Genomic DNA, 16,272 nt, shown 5'->3' with positions numbered 1-16,272 from the left:
TTGATCTCACTGAATTATTAACTTGTTAATTAATACTGAACCACATTTATTAGACTTAACATTATATGCATACTTGGACCAAGGGCATTATTTCCTTCAATAGGTACGTCTAAGAACTTATTAGGTAAACCTATCATGTTTGCCGCGACATAAAAGGAATCCTTACTTATATCATTGAGTTTCACCAAAACTAACATGTACTCACAATTATTTGTGTACCTTACCCCTTTAGGATCAATAAGTAACACCTCGCTTAGGCGGAAAACTATTACTAAGTTTGATGTAAAGGTTTATCCAAGTAAGTGTTATTTTGGCATGGCACCATTTAACTCAATTTTAAAGTTTGGAACTTAAGGCTCTTACTATGTTGGTTAGATTTTAAGTGAACTAAAATCCTTAATCTTGCAACATAATCAAGCCACAATCTCATGCATAATTAAGACATATTTAAAGCAATAAATAACTTAAAACATGCATAAGATATAAATGTGATCTAGTATGCCCGACTTCATCTTGAAGCTTCAACTTCAAACTCCGTCTTGAAAATGGAATGGAAACTCCGTCTTGAATTTCACCATGGGAGGCACCATTTTCTTCAAATAGGATAAGCTATAATTTAAACTAATTACAACCATTTGATGGTACGCAGACCATATTTAAATTAAAAACTTTGGTTTAGACCAATTTTACATTCAAATTAATGGTATGCAGACCATATTTACTATCCTATTTGGGCCATACTAGTTACTTTCAATAACCTGCAAAACAGTACATATACAATATATACCATTCACCCATTCATTTATCAATGAATGGCCCACATAGCTGGTTAGTAGAACATATTATGCATCACATAAATATTTGCAGCAATTAATCAAGGCTTTCAATAATCTACCAATTATTCAATCCTTATTAATTCTAATCAAGTTGTTTTAACCTTAAAGGAATGTAAACCTAATCAAGAGTTTATGACTAAAAGCTCCCACTTAAACCAATAAATTTACATGCTTTATTAATTTTAAACATAAAATTGTATTTCCTAGTCTAACCGGAAACATACAAATTTAATTAAAATTTAAAGCTCATATAATTTAAAAATTGAATCCTTTAATTTATTTTCAGTTGAATCAAATAAATAAATTTAAATTTATTCAAGGTTTTAATTTTAGTAAAATAATTAGTATAAATGAAATTTATAATAATTAGATTATTCAAAATTAAATTCCGAGAAAAAAAAACTTAACTTACGAATTTTAAAATTAATTAAAATCGTTTCCGAACTGAAAATTCAAAATTAAATTTAAAGCGCATCAATCGGATCAAGACGAGGCACATGGGCTTGCGCCCATGCCCCCACTAGTAAAAAATCCTTATAAGTGGCTCATCAAAAGTTGCCCTTGTCAAACAAGGGCAACCTTTAAAAAATAAAAAAATAAAAACATTAAAAAAAAATTCTGAAATATTTTCCCTCCTAAACGTTAAGCGCAGCTTTTGCCCTAACATTTTGCTCCCCTTCATTCTTTTCTCTCTCGCAGTACACTCCTCCATACTTCTCCTCCAGAATTCATCACCGGCCACCTTCACCACCGGCCAGCATCAACACCGGCTTATAAGTCACTCTTCGTCGGCCGTTCTTCGCAGTCAATCTTCGTTGGCCGTTCGTCGCAGCAGCAGCCCGAGTCTAGCTGCGTCCTCCTCTACGTCATCTTCACCGGCGACGAGGTTATCCTCTTCAATTTCCTGGGCTTTGCTCAATTTATTGTTTTTGGGTCAATTTTCAATGACTTTATTTTGTTAATTTGATGTGGGTGTGTTTGATTTATGCCTGGTGTTAATTGGGGCTTTAGAAAATTCAGCAGTTCTATAATTTTTGTTTTTTTTCGACTTTTTGTTGGTTTCTGCTAAATTGATTGATTCTGGGATACTGGGAATGCTGCGTAATAAATCAAACTCCGTAACATCGAGATGAAACATTCTGTTGTACATATAAACTACAGAAACACAAGAATTGAAAACCTATCAACAAACTAAACTACAGATGAAAACCTGTCAACAAGTGGTATCAGCAGCAGCAGGCCCTCACTAGAACAGATGAAACCAGTATTGACAAACTAAACAAACTAAACTTGCTCACTCTGAGTGCTTAACTAACTGAACAGAATACTGGAGGGTTAGGGGTTGATGGGTTTGAAGGCAGGGGTTGCAGGGCTGATGGTTTAGATATAGGCTGCAGGATCAGGTTCAAACATGGATTATAACGTCAGGTTCAGGTTTGGGCTGCAGGGTTGATTGTTACTTCTTTAAGAGAATACTGGTGGTCTAGGGAAACCCTACAGAAGTAAGGGTTGCTAGTGCAGCAAGAATAGAAATTAAGGAGAGGAATGTACTGTTCCAAAAAGGCACAAACAAGGAGAAATTACACTAAGTAATTCTGATTTCAGAAGGCTGAATAGGAGGTGTCTAATATGGCCTGTCAGCTTCAACTGGCTTTATTTTTGTGTCTAAATGGTTGGTATAAGCTGTGTTGTTCAAGAATATTACCTTTGTTTAACAAGTTAATTAAGTTTGTCTTTTCACTCTGGATTCTTTGATAGTTTCATTTAATAAATAACTTGTTTTCCTTAACTTGGGGGGAATATAAAATATAAGGCTGGTTGATAAAATAAAAGGGAAGATGTGAACAACATAGGCACCGCGCTAGCTAGGCAGTGTGTGCGATTCTAATAATGATCTCGTTTTTGGTTTTCTTGAATGGTTGGGCAGCTCATTTAGTTTGATTTTATTCTATATTTCAAGTTGCAACAACCCCTTTGACTTGAGATGTCTGATGCAGCTATCCATGCAGTTCTATATCAAGTGAAAAAATGGGTGGAAACCAATGGTGTCTAAGTGGAAAATTGAATATAGTGGTTCTAGATTACAGTGGGGGCTGGGGTATATTCAAACTCCTATTTGTGTTAATGTGGATTATTTAGGATTTTTTCGTATAGTTAACATGCTTACTGCTTCTAGATACTTGATAAATGTCTTTATTCTACTAAAATAATAGTTTTAAATAAAGCAATACAATAATTAACATAGTAGTTTAACTTGAGACAATTAGTATAGCTTTAAAATCAAGGAATTATTTAAATGGAAGAAACTGATTTACCTGAATAAATGATCATTCTGTTAAAACCCCGTGTGAGAACGTAATGTCATGTGTCCTTGTTTCGGCACAATATGTCAGATTAAAGCCTTTACTTTGTGAAACTGGTTTTGCTATTTTTTTTCCATCATTTATTTTAATGAATAAGAAAATTGTGGTTGTTGATTTTTAAGTTGATCCCAATGGAGATGTTCGTGGGAGAATGATCAATGCTGGCATATTGATCATATACAAACATAGGAGAGATATCGTTTCCTTGTTATTTCCAATTTTTGAGAACTATCTCAATAAAAAGGTTAAATGATTACTGATCATTATCTATACTCTTCTTTTAGGATTGTACCTTCAGTTTCTCATATTTTACGACTATTTGAAACATCTTAATTTTATATGCGTCATTTTTTTGTTCGTTATTTAGGCTTCTGATGAGGAAATGTACGATCTTGTCCGTGAAGGTGTAGTTATTTTTACTGGAGCTATGGCAAAACATTTGGGAAAGGTGTTGTGAATTTTGTTTCTCCTCCAGTTATTATTTTGATTATTGTGCGATTGGATCTAAAATTTTCTATCTAACAGGATGACCCTAAAGTCCATTCGGTTGTTGAGAAGTTGCTTGGTGTGCTCAATACTCACTCTGAAGTTGTGCAGAGGGCTGTCTCGTCTTGCTTGTCTCCACTAATGTCATCTAAATAGGTATCCAAAATATCGCCAACTTAGTGTTTCCTGTGGATAATTTTTTACCTGTGCATAGAATTTGGGCATGGATTTCTAGACCCTACATGATTTGATGAGGTTTAATAAGCCACTAAAACATGGATTATGCTGACCCTATTGCCGAATGTGACCACCAGCTTGTCCTTACATTGCTTGTGGCACATTTTACACTTCTATCACAGTGTAAATCAGCAGCAGATCTGATCAGCTTCTGATCTGATCAGTAGCAGATCATCAGCAGCAGATTAGTAGCTGATCAGATCAAAAGCTGATCAGATCAGCAGCAGATCAACAACTGGTCTGAGCAGTCTATGATCTGATCAGCTACTGATCTGCTGCTGTTGATCTGCTGCTGATCAGATCAGTAGTAGTAGATCAGCAACTGATCTGATCAAAACATCGAATCCTACGTAGGGGGTGGATTTTATAGGTGGGCTGTTTATTGTTATGCTTGTTACAATGCTACCTCAACTCAATCATTGGTTATTCTTCCTTGTTTATGTAGTTGGGGTTGTTTGTAATTTGGTTCTAGGGCTTGAGTCTGGTCAACCCAGGTCGACTTTGGCCAAGTTATCAATGTCAGTCAGTCTGGTCTGGTGTTGGCTTTTTCTGTAGTTCAGGTCATAGGGATATGGGTGGGTTGCCAGTTCAGGTCTGCTTTGGAATGGGTTATATTTCAAGTCTGCTTGGTCAACTTGTCCTAAGTTGCCTTTTGATGTTTTTTCTACCTTCTTAAGAGCTTGCTATTTATACTTGGTATGCATTCCAACTGATCAGAATAATGTTTTATTTGTTTTCGGTTCTATACATTATTGAGTTGCATAACTTAAATGTGTGAAACCGTATTGTAATTTTTGTCAGAGAATTAATATATGTTGTGAATGGTTGGCATACTATGGAATGTGTACCAGTCTTGTGAACAACTAATTGACTTCAATTTTAGTTTACAAAAAAGCTTTTATGCTCCATGTTTGTGTATGTTATGATTCTCTCAATATATATTATTTGAATGCAGTCAATTTATGTTAAATAAAAAACAAAAACAAAAAACTATTATTTTTGGGAAATTTGCTGAGTTTGTGTGTACATGAAAATTAATGAGTTTTATAACTTGAAACAAGTGCAACAAATGCCAACAGAATGTCTATTTCTGCTTGATAAAGCCGAGATTCCTGAATAAATAAGTGACATTCCAAGAGATTGAGTGTATGTAAGCTCTTTGGTGTTGAAATATCTTTCTACGGTTCAATCGACTGAATCAATTGAAGTTATGGCTCTGATGAAGATGCCTAATTGTTTTATAACTCCTTCCTAAAAAGAGAAAGAAAAACTGAAAAACAAAACTCAAACTCAAACTAAAAAGAGAAAGAGAAACCGAAAATTGTGTTTGAAATAACTAAGAATCAAAAATCTGAACTAGTAAATCCAATTACTAGCTGCTATATTCTACTCGCTATTGCTGCGAACTGCTATTCTATCCCTTGAAGGAAATAATGCCCTTGGTCCAAGTATGTATTTAATGTTAAGTCTAATAAATGCGGTTCAGTATTAATTAACAAGTTAATAAATTCAGTGAGATCAAGTGAGCTGAATGCCTAGCTAGAGGCCGCTTCAGTTCAAGTGGAATTAATGATATTAATCCACAGCTTACTCTTGACTTAACCCGTAGGGTCACACAAATAGTACGTAAACGGATCAAGTATTTAATGGCATTAAATACTCCATCTATGGATATTCGGAATCGACGGATCTTGGTTTCAGTGGAAGCTAAGATCGTCAAAGGCAAGTAAATGAATACTCTGGAAACGATGATATTGCCGGAAACGGAAAGATGGATCGTATCGGAAAATATTATCGGAAATGGAAATATTGCCGGAATCGGAAATATTACCGGAAACGGAAATATTGCCAGAATCGGAAATATTATCGGAATCGGAAAATAATTCCGGAAACGGAAATATTAAATATTTGTTAGAAACGGAACTTTATTCCGGAATCGGAAATATTAAATATTGTTCGTATCGGAAATAAATTCCGGAATCGGGAATTTAATCGGAAGCGTACCGTACGAATTAGCATCGGACGAGGCCTGCCAGACGAAGGCCCAGCACGAAGCCGGGCCATCGCCCAACAAACCACACGCATCAATTACACACAGCCAAGCCCCGCCAGGCCCAGCGCAAGGCCAGGCCCAGCAAGGCCTTGGCGCGCGCGGAGCAATATGGGCTGCGACATTTGGGCTGCGAGCGAGTGCAGCTTGCGTGGGCCGTAAGGCTTGCGCGGGTGGTGCTCGTGTTCGTGCTCGTGTAAGGTTGTGTGCAATACAAATCCTAAAGCTATTAGAATTTGTTCTATGATTAAATCCTAATCCTAGTAGATAGATTTTATTTAATAAGATTCCTAACAGGATTCTAATTAAAATAAATTGGTATTCTAATAGGATTCTAAGTCCTTTTCCATAACTCTAAAAATATGTGCTTAGGGTCACAAATTTATTGAAAAAAAGATTCCAGTATGCAAAGGTAAGATTTTCAAGCAAAAATCAGCCACAAACACTTGCCCTATTAGCCGAAATTTATTGTTAAGGGCGATTCTAGTTGGTCAAGCTTAAGGCGGATCCGGACGTGCTGTGGACTATCTACGGAGGGACGACACTTGGAGTCCTAAAGACTTGTTCTTGTTCGGTTCGGGCGCAGCTAGGGAGGGCACGCTGCAAAGTGTATGCATCTGAATTATGCTAAATGATTATGTGTAAATAATATGTTTCCTGGCATTAAGTTTTTCCGCATGATTTATGTTTTGTCATATGTATCATAACCTAACAGTGGTATCAGAGCCTCTTATTATTTTCATAATCTAAATTGCATGACATGGTTAAATTTTACAAATTTGCAAAGAATTAAAAAGGGTGATTAATTTTCGTAATTGTTAATTAATTGCAAATTGCGTTTATTTAATTATATGTACGTAGTTTTTCGGCAGAATATTCGTTACTTATCCACATCGAGTGATTTTTGTATCAATTCCGCATGTAAAAGGCATTCTAAAATTTTGACAAAAACATTATTTTTCGGCCGAACCCAGAATTCCCAAATTCGAAGCCTAATTATGACTTTTCGGAGGTTTTAGTTTTTCGAACGCAAAAGGTTGTAAATTTAAGATGTTAAATTAAATATTTGCGATTCTTGTTGATAAATCTTGAGTGTTTGATTGACCTACAGTATATGTTTAACAAATTTGAATGCCTAGACTTGTTAATTATACAACCTAATTTGTAATTATGATTAATTTGTTGAAATTCGAATAATTTAGAATTGATTTGTTTTTCATAATTAATTAATAATTTAATTAGGTATCCATGATTAAAATCCACCATAAAAATTGTTAATTTGTGTTAAATTTTAAATTTTTATGACCTAAATTTGAATCCATGTTAATCTAAAATTAATTGATTAATAAATTTTCGATTTGTAGCCCTAAAATTATGAAATTAATATGTTTTATTAATTTGTCATTAATTTTAAATTAAAAATTTTAAATTTTTATGAAAACGCCCATAAATGTTGCACGCACAAAGCAATGGAAGCTACGTGTTACCCTTAAGGGGTGTTGTATAGTGCGGGCACGAGACGACGAGCAAGGGAGCTCGTCGCCCGTGCGGTACGAATGCATCGAGCAACGAGCGTGACATGCACAAGGCAATGTGCCTAAGGGGTGTGTGCTACGCGTGTGGGCGATGGGGCAACGGGAGAGCAAGTGCAGCGAGCAAGGCAAGCACGCGTGGGCAGCGACGAGCTGTCCAGCAAGCCATGCCCAGCAGCGCGCCAAGGCGATGGGCGAGTGGGCTGCGCGCAAGCGTGGCTCGCTGGGCCTGATGCATTGGTGCGTTGTTGCTTGGTCTTTGCGGTACGATCAATCGAGTGACAAGGGGTTTGTTGCTTGTTGGACTTGACGAGGTATGGGCGCAAGCCCATGGCCTTGTCTTGACCCGATTGGTTCGTCTTAATTTTAATTTGAAATTTTCAGTTCGGAAATAATTTTAATTAATTTTTAAATTAATAATTTAAATTGTTTTCTTCGGATTTAATTTTGAATATTATAATTATTATAAATTTCAATTTATACTAATTATTTTACTAAAATTAAACCTCGAATAATTTAAATTCATTTAATTCAACTGAAAAATAAATTAAATAAATGGATTCGATTATAATTTTATATGAGCTTTAAATTTTAATTAAACTTGTATGTTTCCGGTTAGACTAGAAATACATTTTTATGTTTAAAATTAGTAAAGCATATAAAGTTATTGGTTTAAGTGGGAGCAATTTTAGTCATAAACTCTTGATTAGGTCTACAAATCCTTTAAGGTTAAACAACTTGATTAGAATTAATAAGGACTGAATAATTGGTAGATTATTGGTGCCCTTGATTAATTGCTGCAAATATTTATGTGATGCATAACGTGTTTTACTAACCATCTATGTGGGCCATTCATGATAATGAATGGGTGAATGGTATATATTGTATATGTACTGTTTTGCAGGTTATGAAGTGACTAGTATGGCACAAATAGGATAGAAAATACGGTCTGCGTACCATTAATTTGAATGTAATTGGTCTAATGCACCAAAGTTAATTTGTTTTTTAAATTCAAATATGGTCTCCGTACCATCAAATAGTTTTAATTAGTTTAATTATAGCTTATCCTGTTTGAAGAAAATGGCGCCTCCCACGGTGAAATTCAAGACGGAGTGTCCAATCCATTTTCAAGACGGACTTTGAAGTTGAAGCTTCAAGATGAAGTCGGGCCATACTAGATCACAATTATCTTATGCATGCTTTAAGTTATTTATTGCTTTTAAATATGTCTTAAATATGCATGAGATTGTGGCTTGATTATGTTGCATGATTAAGGATTTTAGTTCACTTAAAATCTAACCAACATAGTAAGAGCCTTAAGTTCCAAACTTAAAAATTGAGTTAAAAGGTGCCATGCCAAAATAACACTTACTTGGATATCCTTTACATCGATCTTAGTAATAGGTTTCCGCCATAGCGAGGTGTTACTTATCGATACTAAAGGGGTAAGGTACACAAATAATTGTGAGTACATGTTAGTTTTGGTGAAACTCAACGATATAAGTAAGGAGTCCTTTTATGTCGTGGCAAAATCGATAGGTTTACCTAATAAGTTCTTAGACGTACCTATCAACCAAGAGTAGTTTCTAGACTATTAGCAAAAGGCTTTTGTTTACCTAAAATGTTTCAGAATTGAGTCAAAATACATAATGTGCTTAATTCTTCAATGGTTTTAGGGTCTTGAAATCATTTTATTCACACCTGCCGGAACAATAAAATCGAATAAAATACTAATAACTTGTTTAAATTGCATGATTGCTTTAATTTTCAAGTTATTACTAATGATAAATGTTTAGACTTTGCATGCTTCAATGTATGTTTTAATTATTGTTTATAATTAAATATCTTGCACTGCAGTAAATCCTTTTAGAAAGGTAACAGTAAATTTCCTCGAATTGTAATGAATCCAAGAACAATTCACGGAAATGAGAGAAAATGAGCAATTTAAATGTACGTTTCTTATAGCGACTTTTATGGTTGTTTTAGAACATCAAAATTGAATGGCAAACCAATTGGTGCTTGTCAATTCAAAATACACTGTAGTTTTGAGATCATAAAGCAATGAGTTTAAAACGTTCAGCTTTACCCATGGTTAACAACCTAAAATCATTTTCCATTTAATTCTCGAATGAGTCTAGACCCTAGACATTCGAATAGATCGATGCTTAGAGAACTTTAGAAGCTTCTGGTAAGATCATCTAGTTGAAACAAAAATGTTCAACATAAATGGTAAGAACCTTGTTGGAGTGACATTGGATATGTCTAACAAAGTATAAAAGTCAACACTAGAAGTCAATTCTTAAGACTATAAGAAAGGGTACAAGAAATAAGAAAACAAGGAACAAATTAAAGGAATCAACGATTCCGTTTCTACCTATAAGTTTATGTATAAAAAAAAAGTAACCTAGCAATCGAACTTCCTTGGTATCATATACCGCTTGAGGTTCTTACTTCGGTAATAACTCAAATAATGGAAGCTAGGCTACACTAATGGCCTACAAGTGGGAAATGAAGCATGACAATGCTACATTAGTTGTAGGGTCATATGGTTTGCTTTAAGTCCTTTCAAAGGCTGGAACTTAATAGCTATTTTGTTCCATAATCAGCATACCTAAAATTCTGTTTTCAAACACAGAAAGACTCACATTCAGAAGAACAAAAATAATGCTTGTTTGTTTGTTTGTTTATTTGAATGAAAATGGTCATTTACGGGTTGAGTCAATATGCTTGATTAAAACAAACAACTCTTTAACAATATGAACTTTACTAGGTTCAAATCAATCTTTTGATTTGAGTTCCACTAATCTTTGGCATTGTTACTTAGACCATATCAACAAGTTAACATTCAAAAGCTCTATTTTGATGGACTTTTGAAAGTTGATTGATTTCTAGATCACTCATGACGAGCTAGTCTTACTTGTTGAAAGTAACAGAAGATATGAACTATTGTTAGAACACCTAGACAATAGAGTTCAAAGCTAAAGAAATATTTTATGACATTATGTATCACCTGGATTTGAGTGAATATTGGTTTATTTACTCAATGTGATATAAGTTTGAATGTGTTTGGCTAGTTCAAAGATTCAGAAGTATAAAATCCACTTGGCAAGAAATCATAAAGATCTAGGTTAAATCATGACGATGATAACTTTAAGACCAAAATGATCATCAAAAGATTGTGTGTTGTAATTTCACGATCTAGCTCCATAAGATATGGCATATCTACGTTGGAATGATCGAAGTCAATTAGTACTTGATTCGATCAATGATGAATCATAAAGACTTTTCCTATAATTTCTAAAACAAAATGCTCAACTACCACCAAACTAAACCAAATTCGTCAAAGCTATTGAAAAATAATTTCATAATACTTTTTCAATTATATCTAAAGAGTTACTAAACTCAGTGGGAGCTTAGTGTTTGTCATTCGACAAACTAAGGCCCAAGTATAGATATATGTTTCATTGTGATTTATTCAAATGAGACACACCGGTATTGTTTCTACCACGAATTTTTGAGAACATAATGTTTGTTTGCTCGAAATAATGTCCTTTTGGAGATTCGTTTCCAAAATGACAAGTGGGAGAAAATAGACCTCGAAAGTCTTCGAGGCGAACAACAAACATAAACGGACATTCCGGAGGCTTTTCGAAGTGCTTCATAAAATCCGAACTTATTCGTTAAGGACTTTAGAAGTGACTTTAAAGAATAGACATCTCTTAGAAGACATTACAAGTGCTTCAAGGAGAACAGAATATTCAAAGGACTCTCAAAGTGCCTGTTGATATTCTATTTGTTTGATGTTCTATACTCAAGTAGGCATAGAGTTCAAGTCACTGGAACTATGATATTCTTCTATTGGATAGTGAAGAAACATAGAGTCCGGGTCAATGAAACTATGAGATTCTTCTATTAGATAGTGAAGAAACCTACAACTTGCAGTCAAACTATTATCGCATAGATTAATGAGTTTGTGACTTGTAAGAAAGCTATGACGAAACCCAGATTCCCTAAAATGGTTAGAGGCCATATATAGACTCAATGTTTTAGATGGTTAAAGGCCATAAAACATAATCAATGTTTTGATGACAAAATTGACATCTTGTTGATTTGCAAGAATAGTTTACACCTATTGGTTGCAAATTGGTTTTAAGGATAAAAACCATCAAACATGGAATTGCGTTCACACACAAAGCTAGATTAGTTGCTAAAAGGTTACAAGCAAATTCATAGCGTGGATTATGTGGAAACCTCATGCAAAATCGTAATGCTCAAGTCTATCAATCAAGCAGTGATTGCATATTGGTACATATGGCAATTGGATGACAAAACGTATCCCTCAATAAAATGTTGGAAGAAACTATGTACATGGTATGTCATAGGATTTGTGGATCCAAATAAATGCTTAAAAAGGAAAGCTAGCTTATGAAATCTAAGTACAAATTTAAGCAAGCAATTGGGAATTAGAACTGTATTATAGTGAAGCTAATAAGTATTTTAGTTTCATAAAATATACATCATTCTTATAGATATATAAGAAGTTTAGTGGGAGTACATAAAACTTAATTGGTCCTATGTGTGTCATACACATATCTCTCTATTATGAAATAACATTCAAATGCTAATGACTTAGATTTGAAAATTATTCATCAATGACGGACCAAGGCGAAACTTAGTGCATACTGGGTATTAAGATCCATTCACAAAGATCTTATAATATTGTTCTCGATTAAGTAATGGCATTTACTAAATCAAACACGAAAGGCTCCATTGGAGATATTCGACCCATGTGAATAAATCTAAGTAATGAATGTTTGAACTATGTATAAGCATTTACTAAGTTAAACATCAAAGAATCTAATGAGATTCTTAACCTATATTATATGTCAAAGAATTTAGCTGGATTTGATATCTACTGAAACTAGATGAGCTAAAGTTACATGAATAGAATTCAATTGGGAATTATTCTGCGAACGAATTTATCATGTATGATATAATATGAGGATCGCCAAAAACGTATCGTATGACTTTGGACATGACGAACATATACCAATCTCTATTTGATCTAAGTAAAGATCAACTAGATTGAGATCAAGAAAAACTAATGGTACTTGAAAAGGTAAATAGGATTAGTTTTTTATTCAAGGAAATAAAGATATGCTAAATATTGATGCTACACGCATAAACACTGGCAAAGGATCAAGAAAGATCCCTTTGGAGTTAACCATTGACAAGGACGAGCTAAAGAGCATCGCGTTTTGAAATGGCAACATGGATTGGAGACCATGAGTTGTTGCGTGGGAAATTAAATATTAATTTCTATGTTCTAAGATACAGATGGAAAGTCTTCCACATATCCTGTTAGGTTATGATACATATGACAATTCATAAATCATGCGGAAAAACCATATAGCCAGGAAAACATATTATTTACACATAATCATTTAGCATAGTTTAGATGCATACTCTTTGTTGCGTGCCTTCCCTAGCTGCGCCCGAACCGAACAAGAACAAGTCTTTAGGACTCCAAGTGTCATCCCTCCGTGGATAGTCCACAGCACGTCCAGATCCGCCTTAAGATTGACCAACTAGAATCGCCCTTAAGGTACTATTATTTTCGGCACTTTTATAGGCAATTGTGTAATTGAATTTTGCTCTCAAAAACTTACTTTGAATACTTGAATTCTCTCTGTAAATATGTGACCCTAGGCACCTATTTATAGAGTTATGGAAAAGGATTTGGAATCCTATTAGGATACTAATTTATTTAATTATAATCCTACTAGGACTCTAATTAAATAATCATTATCTAATAGTTTTAGGATTTAATCATATTTCGAATCCCGATTGCTTTAGGATTCCCGCACAAGCATTGCACGAGCACCGTACACCCGCGCAAGCCTTGCGGTCCACGCTAGGCGCACAGCGCTCGGCCCACTGCTGCTGTGCTCTCGCGCGCGCGCCCCAGGCCTTGGCTGGGCCTGGCCTTGCGCTGGGCCTGGTCGAGGCTTGGCACGCGATGGTGCGTGTTGGCTCGCTGGGCGATGGCCTGGCTTCGTGCTGGGCCTTCGTCTAGCGGGCCTCGTCCGATGCTAATTCGTACGATACGCTTCCGATTAAATTCCCGAATCCGGAATTCATTTCCGATACGAACAATATTTAATATTTCCGATTCCGGAATTAATTTCCATTTCGAACAAATATTTAATATTTCCGTTTCCGGAATTATTTTCCGATTCCGATAATATTTCCGATTCTGACAATATTTCCGTTTCCGGCAATAATTCTGATTCCGGCAATATTTCCATTTCCGATAATATTTTCCGATACGTACCATGTTTCCGTTTCCGGCAACATCTACGACTGTGATAATATTTATATTTCCGATACGATCCGTATTTCCGTTTCCGGCAATATCATCGTTTCCGGAGTATTCATTTCTTGCCTGTGACGATCTCAGCTCCCACTGAAACCAAGATCCGTCGATTCCGAATATCCATAGATGGAGTATTTAATGCCATTAAATACTTGATCCGTTTACGTACTATTTGTGTGACCCTACGGGTTCAGTCAAGAGTAAGCTGTGGATTAATATCATTAATTCCACTTGAACTGAAGCGGTCTCTAGCTAGGCATTCAGCTCACTTGATCTCACTGAATTATTAACTTGTTAATTAATACTGAACCGCATTTATTAGAATTAACATTGAATGCATACTTGGACCAAGGGCATTATTTCCTTCAGTCTCCCACTTGTCCTTAGGGGCAAGTGTGCATTTCCTAATTCCTTTGTCGCTCGATGCTTGCTCTTTGAACATAAGGTAAGAGTTGTCATCCTTATTATATCCTGAGGTGTTTCTCGGTTTCAGAGTTCAACTGATCAAATAAACAGATAATCATAGCCTATGATTCATCCGAGCATGGCCATGCATTTCACAGTTTCTAGCTCTCCGAGTGGCCTTGTACAACTTTTAGCATCTCATCCCGACTTATGGGAGGACAATCCCAATCTTGCGATCTTGAGATTAGACTTCGTTTGATAGGTGATTACCTGAGCGTTGCCTTTATAGCCTCCTTTTACGGTGCGACGGTTGGTCAACGTCAAAGCAACCAGTTCTCAAACAAGTAATCTCAAATCACTCAGGTATTGAGGATTTAGTGTCTAATAATTTTAATGAAATTTACTTATGACAGATTTTCATCTCTTAAAGTAAAGTTTCATAGGTCTTTTCCGATACTAGTCTTCCCAAAGTAAGTATCTATGGAAATGATTATGACATTGCCATGTCCACATAGTTCAAGAAACAGAATTACTAGTCATCTTGCATTCTAGTCGTCTAACGTTTTCTATGCGTCCAATTTTATAGAAAACTCCGACTAGGGACCGTTTTCAACCTTTGACATTCAAGTTCACTTGATAGACATTTCTTAGTCACAGGACTGGTCCTGACAGTCTATCTTGAATATATCGTCAAATTGAAGGGACTCATCATTTAATAAACCACAAATTAAATGGAAAAATGAAATTTTTTCATTTATTGTGAATGATTAACCAATAATGTTTTACAAAGATTTAAACTCTAAAACTTTATAACATTAAACAGGGTCATCAAAGCCATTCTCCAATATGCTTGATTCCCATAGCTGCAGTGTGCGAGTTATGCTTCGCCTGCGGCAGAGGTTTAGTTAATGGATCTGATATGTTGTCATCAGTTCCAATCTTGTTTATCTCGACTTCTTTTCTTTCAACGAACTCTCGTAGAAGGTGAAATCTACGAAGTACATGCTTGACTCTCTGGTGGTGTCTAGGCTCCTTTGCCTGGGCAATAGCTCCGTTATTATCACAATACAGGGCTATTGGTCCTTTAATGGAGGGGACTACACCAAGTTCACCTATGAACTTCCTTAGCCATATAGCTTCCTTTGCTGCTTCATGTGCAGCAATGTACTCCGCTTCAGTTGTAGAATCCGCAATGGTGCTTTGCTTAGCACTTTTCCACCTTACTGCTCCTCCGTTGAGGCAGAAGACAAACCCAGACTGTGATCTGAAATCATCTTTGTCGGTTTGGAAACTTGCGTCCGTATAGCCTTTAACAATTAATTCATCATCTCCACCATAGACCAGGAAGTCATCTTTGTGCCTTTTCAGGTACTTCAGAATATTCTTGGCAGCAGTCCAATGCACCTCTCCTGGGTCTGACTGGTATCTGCTCGTAGCACTGAGTGCGTACGCAACATCCGGGCGTGTACATATCATAGCATACATTATTGAACCAATCAATGATTCATATGGAATCCCATTCATTCGTCTACGCTAATCAAGTGTTTTTGGGCACTGATTCTTGCTTAGAGTCATTCCATGAGACATGGGCAGGTAGCCTCGCTTGGAGTCCGCCATCTTGAACCTATCAAGCACCTTATTGATATAAGTGCTTTGACTAAGTCCAATCATCCTTTTAGATCTATCTCTGTAAATCTTGATGCCCAATATGTACTGCGCTTCTCCTAGATCTTTCATCGAAAAACATTTCCCAAGCCAAATCTTGACAGAGTTCAACATAGGAATGTCATTTCCGATAAGTAATATGTCGTCGACATATAATACTAGGAAAGCAATTTTTCTCCCACTGACCTTCTTGTATACACAAGATTCGTCTGCGTTCTTGATGAAACCAAAGTCACTTACTGCTTCATCAAAACGTATATTCCAGCTCCTGGATGCCTGCTTCAATCCGTAGATTGACTTCTTTAGCTTGCATACCTTTTTA

General features: G+C 35.7%; 1 protein-coding gene across 5 annotated transcripts in view; it reads left to right on the top strand.

Annotated features, from left to right (window-relative positions):
* Positions 1 to 1,281: 1,281 nt before the first annotated feature.
* The window catches only part of LOC110795315 (protein ILITYHIA-like), a 31,819-nt gene continuing 16,828 nt past the window's right edge, over positions 1,282 to 16,272 (top strand). For 2 of the 5 annotated variants that reach the window (XR_008922109.1, XR_008922108.1), the window contains exons 1-3: positions 1,282 to 1,722; positions 3,567 to 3,647; positions 3,725 to 3,841. Coding sequence is in view for 1 of the 5 variants with exons in the window: in XM_022000314.2 (XP_021856006.2) it covers positions 3,351 to 3,443; positions 3,567 to 3,647; positions 3,725 to 3,841 (291 nt within the window). In the remaining 4 variants the exon portion in view is untranslated. Of the gene's footprint in view, positions 1,723 to 3,321; positions 3,444 to 3,566; positions 3,648 to 3,724; positions 3,975 to 6,344; positions 6,968 to 16,272 lie in introns of those variants that run through there. The other 3 variants (XR_008922110.1, XM_022000314.2, XR_008922107.1) reach the window with 3 other exon arrangements.

This window comes from Spinacia oleracea, chromosome 5 (genome assembly GCF_020520425.1).
Source record: "Spinacia oleracea cultivar Varoflay chromosome 5, BTI_SOV_V1, whole genome shotgun sequence".
In the NCBI taxonomy this organism is placed as follows: Eukaryota; Viridiplantae; Streptophyta; class Magnoliopsida; order Caryophyllales; family Amaranthaceae; genus Spinacia; species Spinacia oleracea.
The sequence above is the reverse complement of the archived record's forward strand: the minus strand, read 5'-3'. Positions and strand labels throughout refer to the sequence as shown.